The sequence below is a fragment of the Eptatretus burgeri genome, chromosome 10 (genome assembly GCF_056783735.1).
Source record: "Eptatretus burgeri isolate ZD-2024b chromosome 10, Ebu_testis_v1, whole genome shotgun sequence".
In the NCBI taxonomy this organism is placed as follows: Eukaryota; Metazoa; Chordata; class Myxini; order Myxiniformes; family Myxinidae; genus Eptatretus; species Eptatretus burgeri.
Window position 1 is genome coordinate 91,640,355 of NC_140970.1, and position 18,637 is coordinate 91,658,991.

General features: G+C 45.2%; 2 protein-coding genes across 10 annotated transcripts in view; both read right to left on the bottom strand.

Annotated features, from left to right (window-relative positions):
* Positions 1-7,319, bottom strand: part of LOC147019108 (tyrosine-protein phosphatase non-receptor type 11-like) — a 76,405-nt gene extending 69,086 nt beyond the window's left edge. For both annotated transcript variants that reach the window (XM_085899415.1, XM_085899413.1), the window contains exon 1: positions 7,300-7,319. In XM_085899415.1, the coding sequence (XP_085755541.1) occupies positions 7,300-7,304 (5 nt within the window). In that variant the 5' untranslated portion in view covers positions 7,305-7,319. The remainder of the gene's footprint in view (positions 1-7,299) is intronic.
* Positions 7,320-9,096: 1,777 nt separating this feature from the next.
* The window catches only part of LOC147019110 (pleckstrin homology domain-containing family G member 5-like), a 74,801-nt gene continuing 65,260 nt past the window's right edge, over positions 9,097-18,637 (bottom strand). For 6 of the 8 annotated variants that reach the window (XM_085899419.1, XM_085899417.1, XM_085899422.1 and 3 more), the window contains one exon: positions 15,828-18,379. In XM_085899419.1, the coding sequence (XP_085755545.1) occupies positions 17,623-18,379 (757 nt within the window). In that variant the 3' untranslated portion in view covers positions 15,828-17,622. Of the gene's footprint in view, positions 10,871-15,827; positions 18,380-18,637 lie in introns of those variants that run through there. The other 2 variants (XM_085899424.1, XM_085899425.1) reach the window with 2 other exon arrangements.

The following is an 18,637-nucleotide window of genomic DNA, read 5'->3' on the forward strand; positions in this document are numbered from 1 at the left end:
CGAAAAATTAAGGTTGGATACTTTTTGAACACACCTCGTATATGGTCCCGATTTCTCAATTGTCACGCACAGTTGTCGTGCGACTGTTGCACGACATTTGCGCGATGGTAGCACGACCGTCGTGTGACCGTCGCGCGACAGTTGCATGTGCCAAAAAAAATCTCAGTTTTGTCACCTGAACGTTGCGCGAATGTCGTGCGACATGTATGCGAACTCCAGGCGAAGTTCATCCCAAATTTCACCGGGAGTTCGTGGGACATACACAAATGTGTTTTCGTATAATTTCAGTGTGATTGCAAGTGCAAATTATCGCCGTTTTATCGCAATTTGGTGTCTACAACTAGTCGCGAGCTGTCGCAGCCCAGTGAGATACAGGCTTTAGGCACCGATCGATCCCCATCATAACCGGCACGGCACGTGACGTCATCGTCATCGTCGGCCACGCATCGGCCTACGTGAAGTTCAGTCCTCACTGTCCAGAAGTTTGCATATCGCAGTTACGATTATTCGCAATTTAGTTTTAATGGCCAATTATTCAATTAGCGCCAACGTATTTTGCGTTTTCACAATGTCATCGCAAGGAAAAACACAAAGAGAAGAGAAGAGAAGAGAAAAGAGAGAGAAAAAAAAAAAAAACGTACATGCAAAAATAAACAAAAAAAAACTTTCAAACAAATACACAGGCCGTTCCTTCGTTCTTGTAAATGACGACTGGATTGGGGCATTGTGTTTATCTATAAATGCGCATAAGAAATCGAGAAATTATTAGAATACACGAAGTCATCACTATCCAGAAGTCCATACGTTGTAACCTGTAATGGGGAACGCGGCTGAGGTTCTCTTCCCCATCGGCCACGGCTGCGCAGCAACGTGTCTTATCTTGTCATTGGTTGGTAAATAAATGGCTGCAGCAACGTGTCTTGTCATTGGTTGGTAAATAAATGGCCATAACTTGGGGAACCACTTGTCCGATTAATATCAAACCTTGAAAAGGCACATACTCTGGTATGTGTTGGCGGAGCCTGGTGTTGGCACAGTGGTTAGGGAGCCTGGTGTTGGCGCAGTGGTTAGGGCAGTGGCTTGGGACCCAAAAGGTCCTGAGTTCAAGCCCCGTTGTGACACTGAATTAATATATGTATGTATGTATATATATATATATATATATATATATATATATATATATATATATATATATATATATATATATATATATATATATATATATATATATATATATATAAAAACCAAGTCAAAAACACCAGGGGGTTGACTCAGCCTGCCATCCTTCCGAGGTCGGCGAAATGAGTACCAGTTGTACTGGGCCCGGTGTATGCCCCGGTTAGAATAGGTGTACCATATCCCTGTGTGTCGTAAGAGGCGACCAGGGTTGCGTCAGGAAGGGCATCGGGCGTAAAAACCTATGCCAAATCATTATGCGGACAACAAAACGAATTTCCATACCGGATCGGTCGAGGCCCGGGTTACCAACGACCGCCACCGGTACCGGTGGTCAGCAGGGTACCAGTGGAAATTGTGCTACTGCTGGGCGAAGGAGAAAGAGACGGGGAAGGCGAGTCCAGAGGCAGTGGGAGAGGGGGAAGGGTAGAAGTGTGTAGGTGAGAGTTGGAACTCTGAATGTTGGGACGATGACTGGCAAAGGGCGAGAGTTGGCTGATATGATGGAGAGAAGAAAGGTGGACATACTGTGTGTACAAGAGACCAAGTGGATGGGGAGTAAGGCGAGGAGCATTGGAGGTGGTTTCAAACTGTTCTACCATGGTGTGGATGGGAGGAGAAATGGTGTCGGGGTAATCCTGAAGGAAGATCATGTCAAGATGGTATTGGAGGTGAGGAGAGTGTCTGACCGAGTGATGAGTGTGAAGTTGGAAATTGAAGGGGTGATGATGAATGTCATCAGTGCATATGCCCCACATATGGGGTGTGAGATGGAGTATAAAGAAGATTTCTGGAGTGAGTTAGATGAAGTGGTGGAGAGTGTATCCAAGGATGAAAGAGTGGTGATTGGAGCAGATTTCAATGGACATGTTGGGGAAGGGAATAAAGAGGATGAGGAGGTGATGGGGAGGTACGGTCTCAACAAGAGAAATGTGGAAGGGCAAATGGTGGTAGAGTTGGCAAAAAGAATGGAAATGGCAGTGGTAAATACGTATTTCAAGAAGAAGGAGAAACACAGGGTGACATACAAGAGTGGAGGAAAGTGCACACAGGTGGATTACATCTTAAGTAGGAGATGCAACCTGAAAGAGATTAGTGACTGTAAGGTGGTGGCAGGGGAGAGTGGAGCTCGACAGCATCGATTGGTGGTCTGTCGGATGACTTTGGAGGTGAGGTTGAGGAAGAGAGTGAGGGCTGAACCTAGGACCAGATGGTGGAAGCTGAAGGAGGTAGACTGTTGCGTGAAATTTAGGGAGGAGGTGAGACAGGCGTTGGATGGTGGTAAAGATGGGTGGGATGATTGGGCAACTACAGCAGAAGTTGTGAGGGAGATAGCTAGGAAGGTACTTGGTGTGACATCTGGACAGAGGAAGGAAGATCAGCAGACTTGGTGGTGGAACGAGGAAGTATAGGAAAGTATAAGGAAGAAGGGGTTGGCGAAAAAGAAGTGGGATAGTCAGAGAGATGAAGAAAGTAAGCAGGAGTACAAGGAGTGGCGTCGAAAGGCAAAAAGAGAGGTGGCAAAGGCCAAGGAAAAGGCATATGACGAGCTGTATGAGAAGTTGGATACAAAAGAAGGGGAAAAGGATTTATACCGATTGGCAAGACAGAGGGACCGAGCTGGGAAGGATGTGCTGCAGGTTAGGGTGATAAAGGACGCAAATGGGAATGTGCTGACGAGCGAGGAGAGTGTGTTGAGAAGGTGGATGGAGTACTTTGAGGAGCTGATGAATGAAGAAAATGAGAGAGAGAAGGTTGGAAGAGGTGGCGATAGTGAATCTGGAAGTGGGGTGGATCAGTAAGGATGAAGTGAGGACTGCTATGAAGAAGATGAAAAGTGGAAAGGCGGTTGGCCCAGATGATATACCAGTGGAGGCATGGAAGTGCTTAGGAGAGATGGCAGTGGGGTTGTGAACCAGATTGTTTAATAAAGTCTTGGAAAGTGAGAGGATGTTGGAGGAGTGGAGATTAAGTGTACTGGTTCTGATTTTCAGGAACAAGGGTGATGTGCAGAGCTGTGGAAATTACAGAGGGATAAAGTTGTTCAGCCACACCATGAAGTTGTGGGAAAGAGTAGTGGAAGCTCGGTTGAGAGGAGAGGTGACGATCTGTGAGCAGCAATCTGGGTTTATGCCAGGAAAGAGCACCACTGATGCGATGTTTGCTTTGAGAATGTTGATGGAGAAGTATAGGGAAGGCCAGAAGGAGTTACATTGTGTGTTTGTGGATTTAGAGAAAGCTTATGATAGGGTGCCAAGAGAGGAGTTGTGGCATTGCATGAGGAAGTCTGGAGTGGTGGAGAAGTATGTGAGGATCGTGCAGGATATGTATGAGGACAGTGTGACAGTGGTGAGGTGTGCGGTAGGAATGACGGACCGGTTTAAGGTAAAAGTGGGATTGCACCAAGGATCGACTCTGAGCCCTTTCCTGTTTGCAATGGTGATGGACAGGTTGACAGACGAGATCAGACTGGAGTCTCCATGGACTATGATGTTCGCGGATGACATCATGATCTGGCGGGAGAGTAGGGAGCAGGCTGAAGCGAGCCTTGAGAGGTGGAGGTACGCACTGGAGAGAAGGGGAATGATAGTCAGTCGGAGTACATGTGCGTAAATGAGAGGGAGGGTGGTGGTATGGTGCAGTTGCAAGGAGTTGAGGTGGGGAAGGTGGATTGGTTTAAATACTTGGGATCAACTGTCCAAAGTAATGGAGAGTGTGGGAGAGAAGTGAAAAAGAGAGTGCAGGCAGGATGGAGTGGGTGGAGAAGAGTTGCAGGAGTGATTTGTGACAGAAGGGTAGCTGCAAGAGTGAAGGGGAAAGTATATAAGACGGTAGTGAGACCAGCTATGTTGTATGGTTTGGAGGCTGTGGCGCTAACAATAAGACAGGAAGCGGAGCTGGAGGTGGCAGAGTTAAAGATGCTGCGATTCTCGTTGGGAGTGATGAGGTTGGACAGGATAAGAAATGAGTATATTAGAGGGACAGCGCGGGTAGGACGGTTTGGAGACAAAGTGAGAGAGGTGAGATTGAGATGGTTTGGACATGTACACAGGAGGGAGACGGAGTATATCGGGAGAAGGATGTTGAAGATGGAGCCGCCAGGCAGGAGGAGAAGAGGAAGGCCAAAGAAGAGGTTCATGGATACGGTGAGGGCGGACATGCGGGTGGTTGGAGTGTCAATGGAAGATGTGGAGGATAGAGCGAAATGGAGACGGTTGATCCGCTGTGGCGACCCCTAACGGGTGCAAGCCGAAAGAGGAAGAAGAAGAAAAGGCACACACTCAGGTCCCCAGCAATATAGCTGGCAAGTTTCAATTAGATCGGACCAGTGGTTGTCGAGAAACAGCGGACACAGACACAGACACAGATTGCTGGAATTATAGATAGATGTATTCACCATCACGACGACATCATTGTGCAGTTCCATGATTGATTAAGCGGGTCCAAAGAAAACATTATTTAATATTTTTCTTCAAATCAATATGGCTTCCAAGCCGTGTAACCTATGATGTCATATGCGTGAACCTTTTGTTCCTCATGGATAGGCGTTCATACGTGTAAAGTTTCACCTCGATCTGTTCAGCCACTTCACAGAAGAAGATTTTTTACAGGTTTTTAAAATTTTATTTAACAATATGGCTGCCGCATCATGTGACCGATGACGTCAAAAAAATTCTGAACACCATTTTCTCCCGAGATGACCCTCAAAATTTTTCATACTGATCAGACAGATGTAGTGTTCTACAATTGCAATTATGACGTCGTAACGAAGGCACCTATGATGTCAGAAAAAATTACATTCCCCACGAGGAGTACGTGTCATGTGCCAAGTTTCAATTTTTTGCTTGGTGCGGTTCGAGATGGAGGCCCAGAGTTTTTCCACCATGGCTGCCACACAACATCACCTATGACGTCATAATTATGATTAACTCATTCTACATGAGTAATCGCACCGATGGTGAATATTTCATCTCGATCCGATGAGCAGTTGCGGGAAAAAAAAAAAAACATGAAAGTCCTGTGCAGATGAACAAACACAGGCAGAGATAGACAGACAGACAGACAGAGACAGAGAGAGACAGCCAATTGGACCCAAACGCCATAACCTCTCCTTCGGTGAGGGTAACAAGAAGGAACTTTGATTCAGGACATCATTCAGCCCATAATGCATTCACCACACAAACTTCAGACAAAACACAACCACCTCGGTCTTCAGACACAATGGCAATGGTGGCGGGGGGGGGGGTGGTATAGAGAGAGGGGAAGGGAGGAAGGGGGTGGGATGGAGTGGAAGGGAGGAGAAGGGAAGAGTGGGACGGAGGGGAAGTGAGGAGGGGAGAGTGGCATGGAGGGGAAGTGAGGAGGGAGATTGGCATGGAGGGGAAGTGAGGAGGGGGAGTGAGGAGGGGAGAGTGGCATGGAGGGGAAGTGAGGAGGGGAGAGTGGCATGGAGGGGAAGTGAGGAGGGGGAGAGTGGCATGGAGGGGAAGTGAGGAGGGGGATTGGCATGGAGGGGAAGTGAGGAGGGGAGAGTGGCATGGAGGGGAAGTGAGGAGGGGGAGTGAGGAGGGGAGAGTAGCATGGAGGGAAGTGAGGAAGGGAGAGTGGCATGGAGGGGAAGTGAGGAGGGAGAGTGGCATGGAGGGGAGTGAGGAGGGGGAGAGTGGCATTGAGGGGAAGTGAGGAGGGGAGTGGCATGGAGGGGAAGTGAGGAGGGGACAGCGGCATGGAGGGAAGTGAGGGGGAGAGTGGCATGGAGGGGAAGAGTGGGATGGAGGGGAAGTGTGAGGGGGAGAGTGGCATGGAGGGGAAGTGAGGAGGGAGAGTGGCGTGGAGGGGAAGTGAGGGGGGAGAGTGGCATGGAGGGGAAGTGAGGGGGGAGAGTGGCATGGAGGGGAAGAGTGGGATGGAGGGGAAGTGGGGTGGGGGTGATGGGGAGGGGGGAGGAGAAGTGGGATGGGGGTTATGGGGAGGGGGAGGAGGAGAAGTGGGATGGGGGTGATGGGGAGGGGGAGGAGGAGAAGTGGGATGGGGGTGATGGGGAGGGGAGGAGGAGAAGTGGGATAGGGGTGATGGGGAGGGGAGTGGGAGGAGGGGAAGGGGGATGAGGTGATGGGGAGGGGAGAAGGTGGAGCAGAAGGGAGGAGAAGGGAGGAGGGAAGTTGGATGGGGGAGGGGAGTGGGATTGGTGAAGGGGAGGAGAAGTGGGATTAGGAAGTGGGGAGGGGAGTTGGATGGGGGGAGTGGGATAGGGAAGGAGGATGGGAGAGGGAGAGGGAAAGGGAAAGTGAGAGGGAGATGGAAAGTGAGAGGGAGATGGAAAGTGAGAGGGAGATGGAAAGTGAGAGGGAGATGGAAAGTGAGAGGGAGATGGAAAGTGAGAGGGAGATGGAAAGTGAGAGGGAGATGGAAAGTGAGAGGGAGATGGAAAGTGAGGGGAGATGGAAAGTGAGGGGAGATGGAAAGTGAGGGGAGAGGGAAAGTGAGGGGAGAGGGAAAGTGAGGGGGAGAGGGAAAGTGAGGGGAGAGGGAAAGTGAGGGGAGAGGGAAAGTGAGGGGGAGAGGGAAAGTGAGGGGGAGAGGGAAAGTGAGGGGGAGAGGGAAAGTGAGGGGGAGAGGGAAAGTGAGGGGGAGAGGGAAAGTGAGGGGAGAGGGAAAGTGAGGGGGAGAGGGAAAGTGAGGGGGAGAGGGAAAGTGAGGAGGAGAGGGAAAGTGAGGGGGAGAGGGAAAGTGAGGGGGAGAGGGAAAGTGAGGGGAGAGGGAAAGTGAGGGGAGAGGGAAAGTGGAGGGTGAGAGGGAAAGTGGAGAGTGAGAGGGAAAGTGGAGAGGAAGTGGAGGGGAATAAGGATGGGAGAGTAGGATGGGAGAGTAGGATGGGAGAGTAGGATGGGAGAGTAGGATGGGAGAGTAGGATGGGAGAGTAGGATGGGAGAGTAGGATGGGAGAGTAGGATGGGAGAGTAGGATGGGAGAGGGAGAGGGAGAGGGAGAGGGAGAGGGAGAGGGAGAGGGAGAGGGAGAGGGAGAGGGAGAGGGAGAGGGAGAGGGAGAGGGAGAGTGAAGGACAAAGAAGGATGGCAATAAACAAAATAATATTTAAAAGAGGGTTCATAAACCATCTCACCCCATTCGGTCTTGAGATGAAACGACGTGGGGGGGGGGGGGGGGGGTCTGCGAGCGGCAAATTTAATTGGTGGTGATGACGTAAAATGCTGTAACATTTTCTCCAAGTACTTTTAAACGGAAGGGTTTTCAAAGTACCAAGAAGGCGATTTGTGTTCCACTCTGAATTATATTGAAACAAAATAAAGATTTTTAAGGTTGTAGAAAAAAAAACCTTTTTATGACGTTTACCGCCGTTGATGCAGCGTCTTTTACACCACCTCATTTAACACGTCATACGAGTTCTTCGTTCCTGTTTTTAACGTCCTTCATAAAATCCTAAAAACAGTAACTTTCCTGCTTGGAATAATTTTAAATCTTATTTGAATTCCAGAAAGACTGGCAGAGTTAAAAATATATATATATAATAATAATAATAATAATAATAATAATAAAAATTAAGGTGCTCGACTCCTCCGTGCGCATGGGCCGCATTCGGGACAAGACTCCGTACAATTTGACAAATTCAGAGCCAAATTCCTGCGAAACTACAGCTTTGCTTTGCTTCATATTCCGATTTAAGTCTCAGTTGAATTATACACCGCTCCTTCCCAATTCCTTCTCCAGGCGATGCATGACGTCATCTCCGGGTGAAGGGAGGACTCAGTCGTCACTTCGTTTGTTTTCTTGTTGTTTGTTTGTTTTCTTGTTGTTTGTTTGTTTGTTTGGGCGATATCTCAGCCATCCTTTGTTCTAGGAAGCTGAAATTTGGGGACAAAAGTGAAGATGTACTTTGGCAAAAAGATTATTTTTTATTTTTTGATAAATCAGTTAATTGATTAATTACTTAATTATTATTGATTTATTAATGACTTATTTATTTTATTTCTCATCTGGGCAATATCTCAGGCACCTTTTGAGCTTGGAATCTGATATTTGGTGATTTGTCTACAAAGGGTATTTTTGATTTTTTTGATGAAGCAATTATTTATTTAATTTTTCTGAATAATTACTTAATTTTCAAAAAGTTACAAATTCAGATGAAACGGTGGTGCTTTCAGTATACTATAAGCCAATTGATGAAGAAATTAATTATTTTACGATTATTATTTATTTTAATTATGCAAATAATCAATCAATTATTGAACAGCGCTCCCTCCCAATTCCATCTCCATGTGCTGCAAGGAGGCATCGCCTGGTGCCGAAGATGCCCCGGTGGTGTCACCCGCTGGAGGATTATTTATTTGTCACACTGGGCAGTTTGCCATCCCTCTCCCAGCAGTAGTTAGGGAAGTAATTTAGAGTCTGTTCAGGGTGCTGGTGATAACTCACCTATTCTTCGGGAAAGACACCACCTACCGGATCTTGAACATTCAACAAATTAACGTTGGCAAACGAATCACACTGCTTGTGAAACACTAGGATGACAGTTTATGGCTGGGTCAGGATTCAAACCCAAACTGGAAGGCTGTGCGGTGAGTGTGCGTACCTCTAGGATCTCGGCCATCCTGCGAGGCCGTGCTTCAATCACAGGTTATTCTCATAAAGTTTGTTTGCAATCAGAGGTGTTCATTGTATTCTGGCAGAGCACTGGAGAAGCTGGAAGGTATTTTGGTGAAAAATTCCTCATTTGTAAAACTTCACAAAGCTTTCCAATTACAGAGAAACACAAAAACACCCTCCCATGAGAAAATAAACAAATAAATTCCACATCCTGCCAGCCCCTTCAGTTCCAAAGCACAGCGAATATGATTTGGGCTGGTGTATATAAATATGCATGAGTAATTGGGATTTAAAAACCATGAAATGAGACAAGCATCCTTTTGGTTTATCCGATTGTTTATTTATTCATTCGTGTGCAGCACAGGGCTGCTGGTTGCATCACTTCTTGGGAGCACTACTGTGCCTCTGATGCAGTGCGCTCTGGAGAGTGTACCCTCAGATTGTTTACTCCACCTGTGTGGCTCCTTCTATGGACTCATGGAGTCCCACGAGGTGGTGCCAAAGGTCCAATGTAACAGCCTAAAGACACAAACATGTCGAGCCAGAAATATGCAAACATCTGGCCGCACAAACTTTCGTCTTTGAGTGGCTGTGTTCGTCTCAGAGTCAGTGGACCATCTGGCATGAGTATGCACGAGCCAACCCAAGGGACACACTCAAGTTTAAAAAAATTTTTAAAGTCAAAATTCCGACTGTTAGATGTAGATAAGAATTTGGCGATGTCAAACTTAACCACGCCGGGCATGGGAAATGCCAGAAAAAGCACTATTTATAACAAAACATCACGCATACCTCCAAACAGCACATTTTCACAACACAGCGAGTCCTTGCATGACACACAAAAAGTACCTTTCAATCATGGTGTACCATCGTACCGTGGAACTCCGAAATTCATGGACCCTGCGTATTCACGCTTCATAAAATGTGACCTGCTTCTACATTTGTGGCCCTATGCTTCGGGTATTCACGGTTTTTGTGGGCGCACAAAGTATTGTCCACCCGCCACGTGCTTAACACCGTTCTAAAACCATATTCCAGCAACCGTGCATAAAGCAGATGTACGTGCGCATCAACCATCCCCCACCGCCAATGGTCACACTACCCACCCCTCCTCCATCTACCCACAACCCATGCACGACTACTTATACGCAGCGTGTAGTGGGTCTCATTCTTTCTTCTCGTCCTGCTGCCTTGACTTGCTTGGATTCTGATGACAGGGAGACCGATTACTGGGTTTATGGCTCGTACTGAAAGACGGAGCCATGGCATTTTTATGCGGTCTCTTTCCAGTGCAAAACAAATGCCGTTGAGAGCATTTTTTTTAATGAAACCAGATCGAGAGGTAATGCATGTGAATTTGATTTTGGTCATCATCTGAATTAGAAGCGATTGTCGACTCTATGCGCTCCATTCGGGATGATAAGGAACTGAAGATTACTGTATGATGTCATGATCTGACATATGTTGACATGAATGTCTTGTTAGAAATGATATTGCAACAACTAAAGCGTGAAGCAAAATGGACATTCAGAAAAAAATATAAAAATTAATTCAATCAATCAATCCAGCACCTCAGCAAGATGCATTTTGGGGACAGACTACTCACATGACAGCCGAAGTTGTGGCCCCCATTGCAAATTAATTGAATGTAAAACTTCAGGCAGAGAGTTAAAGCAATTTCTTGAAACTTTGCTGTCAGTGGTTTATTGAGTGCTGGCTGGCTCATGACATCGAGCAGAGGGATGTTTGGTGTGTGTGTGTGTGTGTGTGTGTGTGTGTGTGTGTGTGTGTGTGTGTGTGTGTGTGTGTGTGTGTGTGTGTGTGTTCTTGATCCCTTATGTCTGCTGTTTAAGCATGAATATGTGTCATGTCCGATGCTTAAAATATCTCTCAGATATGCACACATGTGTCTCGGTGAGGTTTTGAATATTCCCACAACTTCTGGACAGGCAATTTTAGTATGTCTTGAGTCATGAATCACATTATGTCCTGCGTTGCTCCAGACGGTGCACGAATGGAATGCTCATGGGGAGGGGCTGATGGTGAGCATGTCCCGTGTGAGAATTCCTCACTCGTGCTGTGGTTAGGCTCTGGGAAGAAAACGACACATCTGTAATGGTATCCAGATATTGAAGAGGAGTTTCATAACTTGTGCAAAATTTGTGATTGAGAATGCATCGAGGTCAATGTCATGAATAGATTGTGACTATGGACAAATGTTATCCTAAACGTGCTTATCAGCCTCGTCCCCTGAATCCTACGCCCAGGTGTTGAAAATGACTAGATCACCCATGTTGGGTAGAACCACACTGCAATGGCCTAAGTGCCTACCTACCTCTACTCTTACTACGGTGGCCTAAAGCAGGCCTAGCTGTGCAACCACCTGAAGCCCCCCAGCTCGTCTGGAGAGGGACGACTACATGAAGGGCTAGGCTTTGTGATTTGTGTTTGGAGATTGATGCCAAGGAAACAGAAATGCTAAAGCAGGGGCTATGTATTATCAGTTATGCAATGAAAAAAATAAAAAAGGCAGGGGGGGGGATGTTGAAGTTGATTTCCTCTTTAAGCATTAGGTGAAATGCTGCGGTTGAGAGGATTCCTTTGTAAACATGATTATCAATGTATTCTGTTACATTTGCTTCTTGTAAAACATACATTTGCCTTCAGTTGATATTGATTTGTGATATTAATTTGTCATTTTTGAGAAAAAAAATATGTAACAGCCTGGAAATGTTGAACAAGTTCCAGGAAGACTTAGGTATATCAATTCGTATATGTTTAAACATACTTTAGATATTTATTATTTAGTTCACAAATTTAATGAATACTAGATGACCCATGAACCCGTTGGGTTCCCGTTGTGACAGCGGTTGATGAAAAAAATCATTTCAAGGAAAAAAAAAAGGAAAGATAGCTCCAGCGAACTATAACGCTGAGGTTGTTTGCATTGATCAAATTCTCCCGAAGAGTACTTGACTGAATTAGGAATTGATTTTAAAAGAATTTTTTCGTTGCCCGATTTGAACGAAACTTGATGCTGCATACCGCAGGAGAATGGTGAGTAAGGTGGCCCTAAAATTTTTGCGCTATCGTGTACCGTTTTGGCTATATTTTGGGAACATACATACATACATACATACATACATACATACATACATACAAGATGAGTTTTAGTAATATATATGGATGGATAGATAATGCAAGGCTTTTGTGTAGATGCATTGTGAAAGCTGTCAAAGTCCTGTGAGCAGCACCAGTCAGAATGCAATGTTGTTCTTCATCAATGCTGAGAATGTGCCGAAGTAATGATTCACTTCCTTTATCTGTGTAACTGTCTGTACCTCCAAACCCGGTGGGACCTTGAACGGGCTGTTTGTGCTCTTTTCTGATTGGCTGTACTTTGGCCTTGCCTACTGGGACAAACATGGTTTAGACTCTGTTTCACTCCTTTCGTAGTAGCGGAAAGCAGTTACTGTGATTTCAAACTTTGGGAAAAGTTACTCTTTCCAGATGAAAGGCTGTTTCTCTTTTATCCTGCTTGTTCATTTCCCCCACTCGTCCCTTCTTCAATATATAAGGCTTGTATTTGGGGTTTTTTTTGTTTCATTGGTGGAAATTTCTTCCGTATGTGCGCATGTATGTAATCTATGAGTATTAAAGATTCTCCTTTGTATGCTGAACCTGAGTGGAAATCGAGTTCATTTACACCACATTCATAGATTCTTTAAAATATTAGCGTAACATAATTTTTGAATTACGTCAAACCATCCACAACTGTGTCATATTTGGGTTAAACAATCCATGACCGTGTGATGAATCGGCTTCTGATATAACCGTGGTGGAGGCTGACATGGATGAGGGGTGTCAACTTAATATTTTAACAGCGCAGTAAATGGGTTTCCAAATTGGCCCGTCAGCGGATTTTGGACCACAGTGCGGTCATTCTTGTTCTATTGAGGAGACTAAATTTGTTTAATGTACCGAAGCACATGAAGAAGCTTGGTGTTGTTGTCGTGGTTAAGGTGGCTGGCTTGAGATCGAAAGGTTCTGAGGTTGAGCCCCCCTTCTTCCCTGTTGAATTAACACCAGGTGGGGTTGACTCAGCCTATCATCCTTCCAAGGTCGGTGAAATGAGTACCAGTGTACTGGAGTAATAACCATTTAGGGTAACCTGCATTGGAATGGTGACCTGGTTTCGACTGTACTTGCCCATGAAACTGCCTTGACAGCCCGATGTGCCTTTATGGTGAGAAAGGAATAGTATTATTATTATGAAGCACATGATGATAGGACACATCCCTTGCCATTTTCCTGAAAGCTGCTCAAGAAAAAATATTTCCATCTGTATACTTCACATCTACATACAGTATCCTACTCCCACAACTCTCCTGAATACTTTTATAGATTCCTTTTACTTTGCCTCCTCTTACTCATATTTCCTCCCAACCTCCTCTCCCAGTTATCGGCCTGTTCTTCTTCCACTGTTCTACCCCTTTCTAATGTGCAACTGACAAAAATACGATCCCTTTCTAAGTTTTATATTTCTCAATTTAGCCTCCTTCCACATCTCAAACTTTTTCTTCCCATGTGTATGGAAAATGGACATTTTCCATACAAAGGAATGAAGAGATGCAAATTGTCATTAAACCTGGACTGCAGGCCCAATGCAAATGAGGGCACGACCCACATAACATGACAAAAGTCAAGCGCAATGACAGACCACAAAAAAATGGATGAAAGCAACAGCTGACGCTGTGCAAATAAGGGAAAAAAAGGAACACACGTTTCCTGTTCCTATTAAGGCAATTTTAGTGTCGTCTGGCAGCTTTATCCCCAATGCTGCTTGCTCTTGCTTCATCCAACAACCTCCCACAAGGTGCCTTTCTAAAACATCCTGAAAATCCAAATGCACCCAACTTATACTGTGTGTGCTACTATGCTTACTCCAAGATTGCTTTTGTCTGATAAAATACTAACAAGTTAAAAATCCAAAGAGAAGATGTCCCTTTTAATATGAACCCATGCTGACTGTATCTAAATCTGTCCAATTGTTGCCTTTTCATCCATAATTCCACTATCAAGTGCCTTTCCTATCACTTACTGGTCTGGAATGTACTCGTGCCTTCCTTGAATCTCTCTTAAACACAAGTACCTGCACTATATTCTTTCTCTTCCAATGTTCCAGGACCTTCCTTGCTACACTAACTTATTTTGCTACTTTCTTCGACACCCGAGAATGACCACTATTTGGTCCTGGAGATTTCTCTCCCCCAGATTCTCTACAACTGCTTCCTGGGGTGTGTTCAGTTACCAAGTTTCTTGTAAAGCGCTCAACAAGTCGCTCAAGCACATCAAGCAAGCACTCCATTTGAAACCAGAAATAAAGAATAACTGGCTTAGTAATACCTGGAGCTCGCTACTTGTTAACTGAACTTCCTTCAGAATATCACAATTATTTTCTTTCACAAAAGTGAAAGCTTTCTTTCTACCCCACAGCTTTGTGTTGCACACGAAAGAAGACGAAGAAGAAGGTGATTTCGTGACAAAAATGGTGGAAATTACTATTACTAGTGCAGGCCCGTAGGTGCGGGCCCGTAGGTACAGCTTCGTTCCTTCACTCTCGTAAACGACGACCGGATTGGGGCATTATTTCAATTAGATCGGACGAACCGTATCATAAATGGCCATAACTTGGGAAACACCTGGGAAAATACTCAGGTTCCCAGCATCAATTGTGATGTCATATAAAACAAAGAAGAAGAAGAATTGTGACGCCCCCCCTTCTCTCCCCCCTAGTCTCGCCCCTCCTCTCTCCTCCCTCCTCCCTCGCCCCTCTCTCTCGCCCCCCTCTCTCGCCCCCTCCTCTCTTGAATTGTGACGCCCCTCTCTCTCGTCCCTTCTCTCTCGCCCCCCCCCAACCTTGGGATTAATTAATAATTTGAACAATTAATTCAAACCTTGGGAAACAGCTGAAACGGATGAAGAACGATATCAAACCTTCAAAAGGCACATTTTTCCCAGCGTCAATTGTCCCCAGCGTCAATTGTGACGTCATACCAAACGAAGACGAATTGTGACGTCAATCGTGCAAAAAATAAATAAATAAATAAACATTAATTGTGACGTCATAGCACCGTGTCTTGTCATTGGTTGACAGATAAATGGCCGTAACTTGGGAACCGCTTGTCCGATTAATATCACACCTTCAAAAGGCACATACTCAGGTCCCCAGCGTCGATTGTGACGAAGCAGAAACGAAGCAGAAGAAGAATTGTGATGTCAATCGTGCAAATATATATATATATATATATATATATATATATATATATATATATATATATATATATATATATAATAAACATTAATTGTGACGTTATTCATGACGTCACAGCACCGTGTCCTGTCATTGGTTGACAGATAAATGGCCGTAACTTGGGAACCGCTCGTCCGATTAATATCAAACCTTGAAAAGGCACATCCGCGCGGCCCCGCCAATATTCATGGCAAGTTTCAATCAGATCGGACCGGCGGTTGTCGAGAAACGGTGGTCGCACACACACACACACACACACACACACACACACACACCCACACACACACACACACACACACACACACACACACACACACACACACACACACACACACACACACACACACACACACACACACACACTAGAAGGTCCCTACACTGGGCATGTTGGCTCTGTCGTGACTTGATTTACAACGAAACAAGATTCAAATCTCCATCTCCCAAGGATGACCGTGAGGGACGGTTTATCTTCTGCACGAAGTTACACACCACTGATAGGCCAACCTAAGTACATATGAACTCTCGACAAACATTTTACTCCAATGGAGAATGCAATCACATGACTCCCCAGACCTCTGATTGCTTAATACCCATCTCATGGAACATAATGGGCAAAAACATGTCAGCTGACTTGTCTAACAAAGTTAAAAAAAAAAAAATACATGTTGAACTTGAAGGGCTATATGGTTCTCAGGTGTCTTCAAGAATAAGCAGCCTTAATCCAGCGGAAACCATTTTTCAATTGAGACCATTCATTTATTATGGATGCATGAAATGGTGGTGGTGGTGGGGGACAGTAGGTCGAGCTCGTGTGTACATGGTGCACAGAGGGAAAGGAAATTCCAACACATTCACATACTCAATAAGTAGATGGCCCCAAACAGAGGTTTTGTGGAATAATCCAGAAATTAAAGTAGAACAGCGCTCGGTAGAGTGCATACCTCCGCCAGGCTGATTAGTTTACATTTTGTATCCCACTGAGAGGCCACATCAGAAATTTTTAGAACCCGGAATGGGAATTCCAGAACTCATCTAGAAGACATTCCCAATGGATGTGAGGAGTCAGAGGCCCAGCGAGAATCTGAAATGAGTCAGCAGTGTGAGTAAATGAAGAAAAAAGAAAAAAGAAAAAGAGCATAATTTCCCATTTGAGTGAAACGCCAAAGATATTAACTTCACAAGAATACAACAGCAAAGGCTTCAGAAGTTTCTGTTTAAGGTGTACATTGGGGTGAGGGTAAGTACGGTACAATGACATGACCATATTATGGAAGGAATTCAGCAGCGAAGGCAAACAAAATATCTCGATCGCATTACCTTACCGACTATCGCGTGGCATTGTTAATACACAGGTTAAAAAAATAAACAATCTGATCATTCATTTTTTGAAGAGTAGTTATATGACACTGGTGAAAACACTGATCAGGAGTTCTGGACCCAAAAACATGAATAATTAGAGTAGGCAGGTGGAGTTGAATTAGATGATGAATTGGGGGGTGTTACAGTGGAGGAGGGGTGAGGATTCATCCTTCTTCAGTAGTATGCATTTTAATTATTTACAGCGACGGTATAAGTGACTTACAAACCAACTTCCACAAGTATGAGCATTGCACTAGCTGTTATGGATAAACAATGCCGACTAAATGTAATTCAAAGCACATACTGATTTTGATTTGATGTGCTGCACTCTTTGCGGAGAGTTGTTGCTACCGAAGCGGTTTCTTGGCAAGGCTTACACTGGGTAGTTTGCCATCGCCTTCCCAGCATTGTATGTCTGTGCTCTATCTATTTGAATGTCGAACGTCATGCAAGGAAGCAGCAGCTACCATTTTTAAAGTCTTTGGTACGACTCGGCTACGGTTTGAACCACTGACCTCCTGGACTCATTGTAGACGTTTGAACCACTGACCTCCTGGACCCGTTGCAGACGCTCGAACAATCACAAAGCCAAGTCTGATCACATTGTTTTTGATTCCCTTTTACACTTTGCATATCAGAATCATCACAAAGAAAAAATGCCGAGTGCTGACCCATAATTTTTATCTTCCACATCTATTGGAACTCTTGTTTTGGTGACTAAGATATTCATACTGTCTGTTGCAACGGTCATGACACATTTATATAATCTTTCTTCTTTTGGAGACTCATGGGTGCTCGTTCTGTTTGATTGATCGATTCATTAACGGATTCAAATTTCTTCCCACCAATCTTCCTCCTCTGCATTCCAACCCCCTCTCGCCCACCCACCACCTTTCCATTCTCCTAATATTTGAGTTGCAGTACCTATGCATACCTGGTGAGCAGGGCGGCAGTGGAGGGAAGTACCTCCAGCACTCTCTGACAGTTCACAAAGTCATGGAATTTTACACCGTGTTGCAAATAGAACAAATACTTCACATGCGCATGTGATTTTGCCGGGGGGGGGGGGGGGGTTCGATGCTTAATGGAAAGGAATTTCATCAATTTTTCTCACTTTCACAGAGCTGTTCAATGTCCACTGCTCGACAGAGTGCCATTGTCCATATGATCCTAATCACCGTTATCACACTCCGCTCCGTGAGTGCCGTTCCACGTCGCTTCGCTAATCGGTCCATCCGTCGGAGATCTTTGCGGCCTCGACATCGATCGATGCTGTTGGCAGGCATCGGCAGTTGAGGCAGGCTGCATGGACGGCACGTTTTCACATTTGCAGAAACACTGCAAAGGTGTCGTATCAGGTTCAGTACGAGTGCCATCCATTTCGGTCTGTTCTTGGCAATTGCTCACGTTTGTAGGATTTGACAATCCTAGTTGCTGGTTGCGGCAACTATGCGACGATTCAGAAACAATGGGTAGAAGGTCACTTCCAGATACAGACTTGGTCATAACAAGGCCTGGTACGGTTGTGGCCGATTCGCTGGACACGTCCAGCAGGCTCTGACTGTGACTCAGCATACCATAACAGGGCTTACCGAAGGCTTTGGCTTGTTCTCTTGCATGACCATCTGGTAGGCAAGTATCTGAGGTCCAGTTAAAGACACTTCCTGCGGGCAAAAGCATTTGCAATGGTTTCCTTTGTTTTGGGTGAGAGTTTGGAAATTTTGGCAAAGCCTTCTGTTCTTCCATTACATGCTTGGCTAAGGCCGCAGGCAAATGTCGTCTGCCATAGTGTGCCATGCAAGAACGGGCACGTCTCACCCCTCCTTCTGGTAGCTCCATGGACCTGAGGAATTCAGTGTCATCCAACCATGGGTCTACTGTAGAGGTAACCACCAGTCTTGGAGCTTGAGTGCCCTTACCTGCCATCCTGGGGGCAAGAACACACCAATACGCACACCATAGCATTTACTTCATAACACCATCTGTATTATTGTTGTACGGATAGAATATGAACACTTCCTTTAGCAGTAACTGCATTCCAACATGTCACAGTGTTTAACTGTGTTTTGTCCGACTGATGCAGCCCATATGAACCGTAGGTGTTTATCCACGGTCTAATAACGTCCTTAGCAATTCATGTAAAAGTATCACTGATGTCTTTGTCCTGCAAATGATTTATGCACAA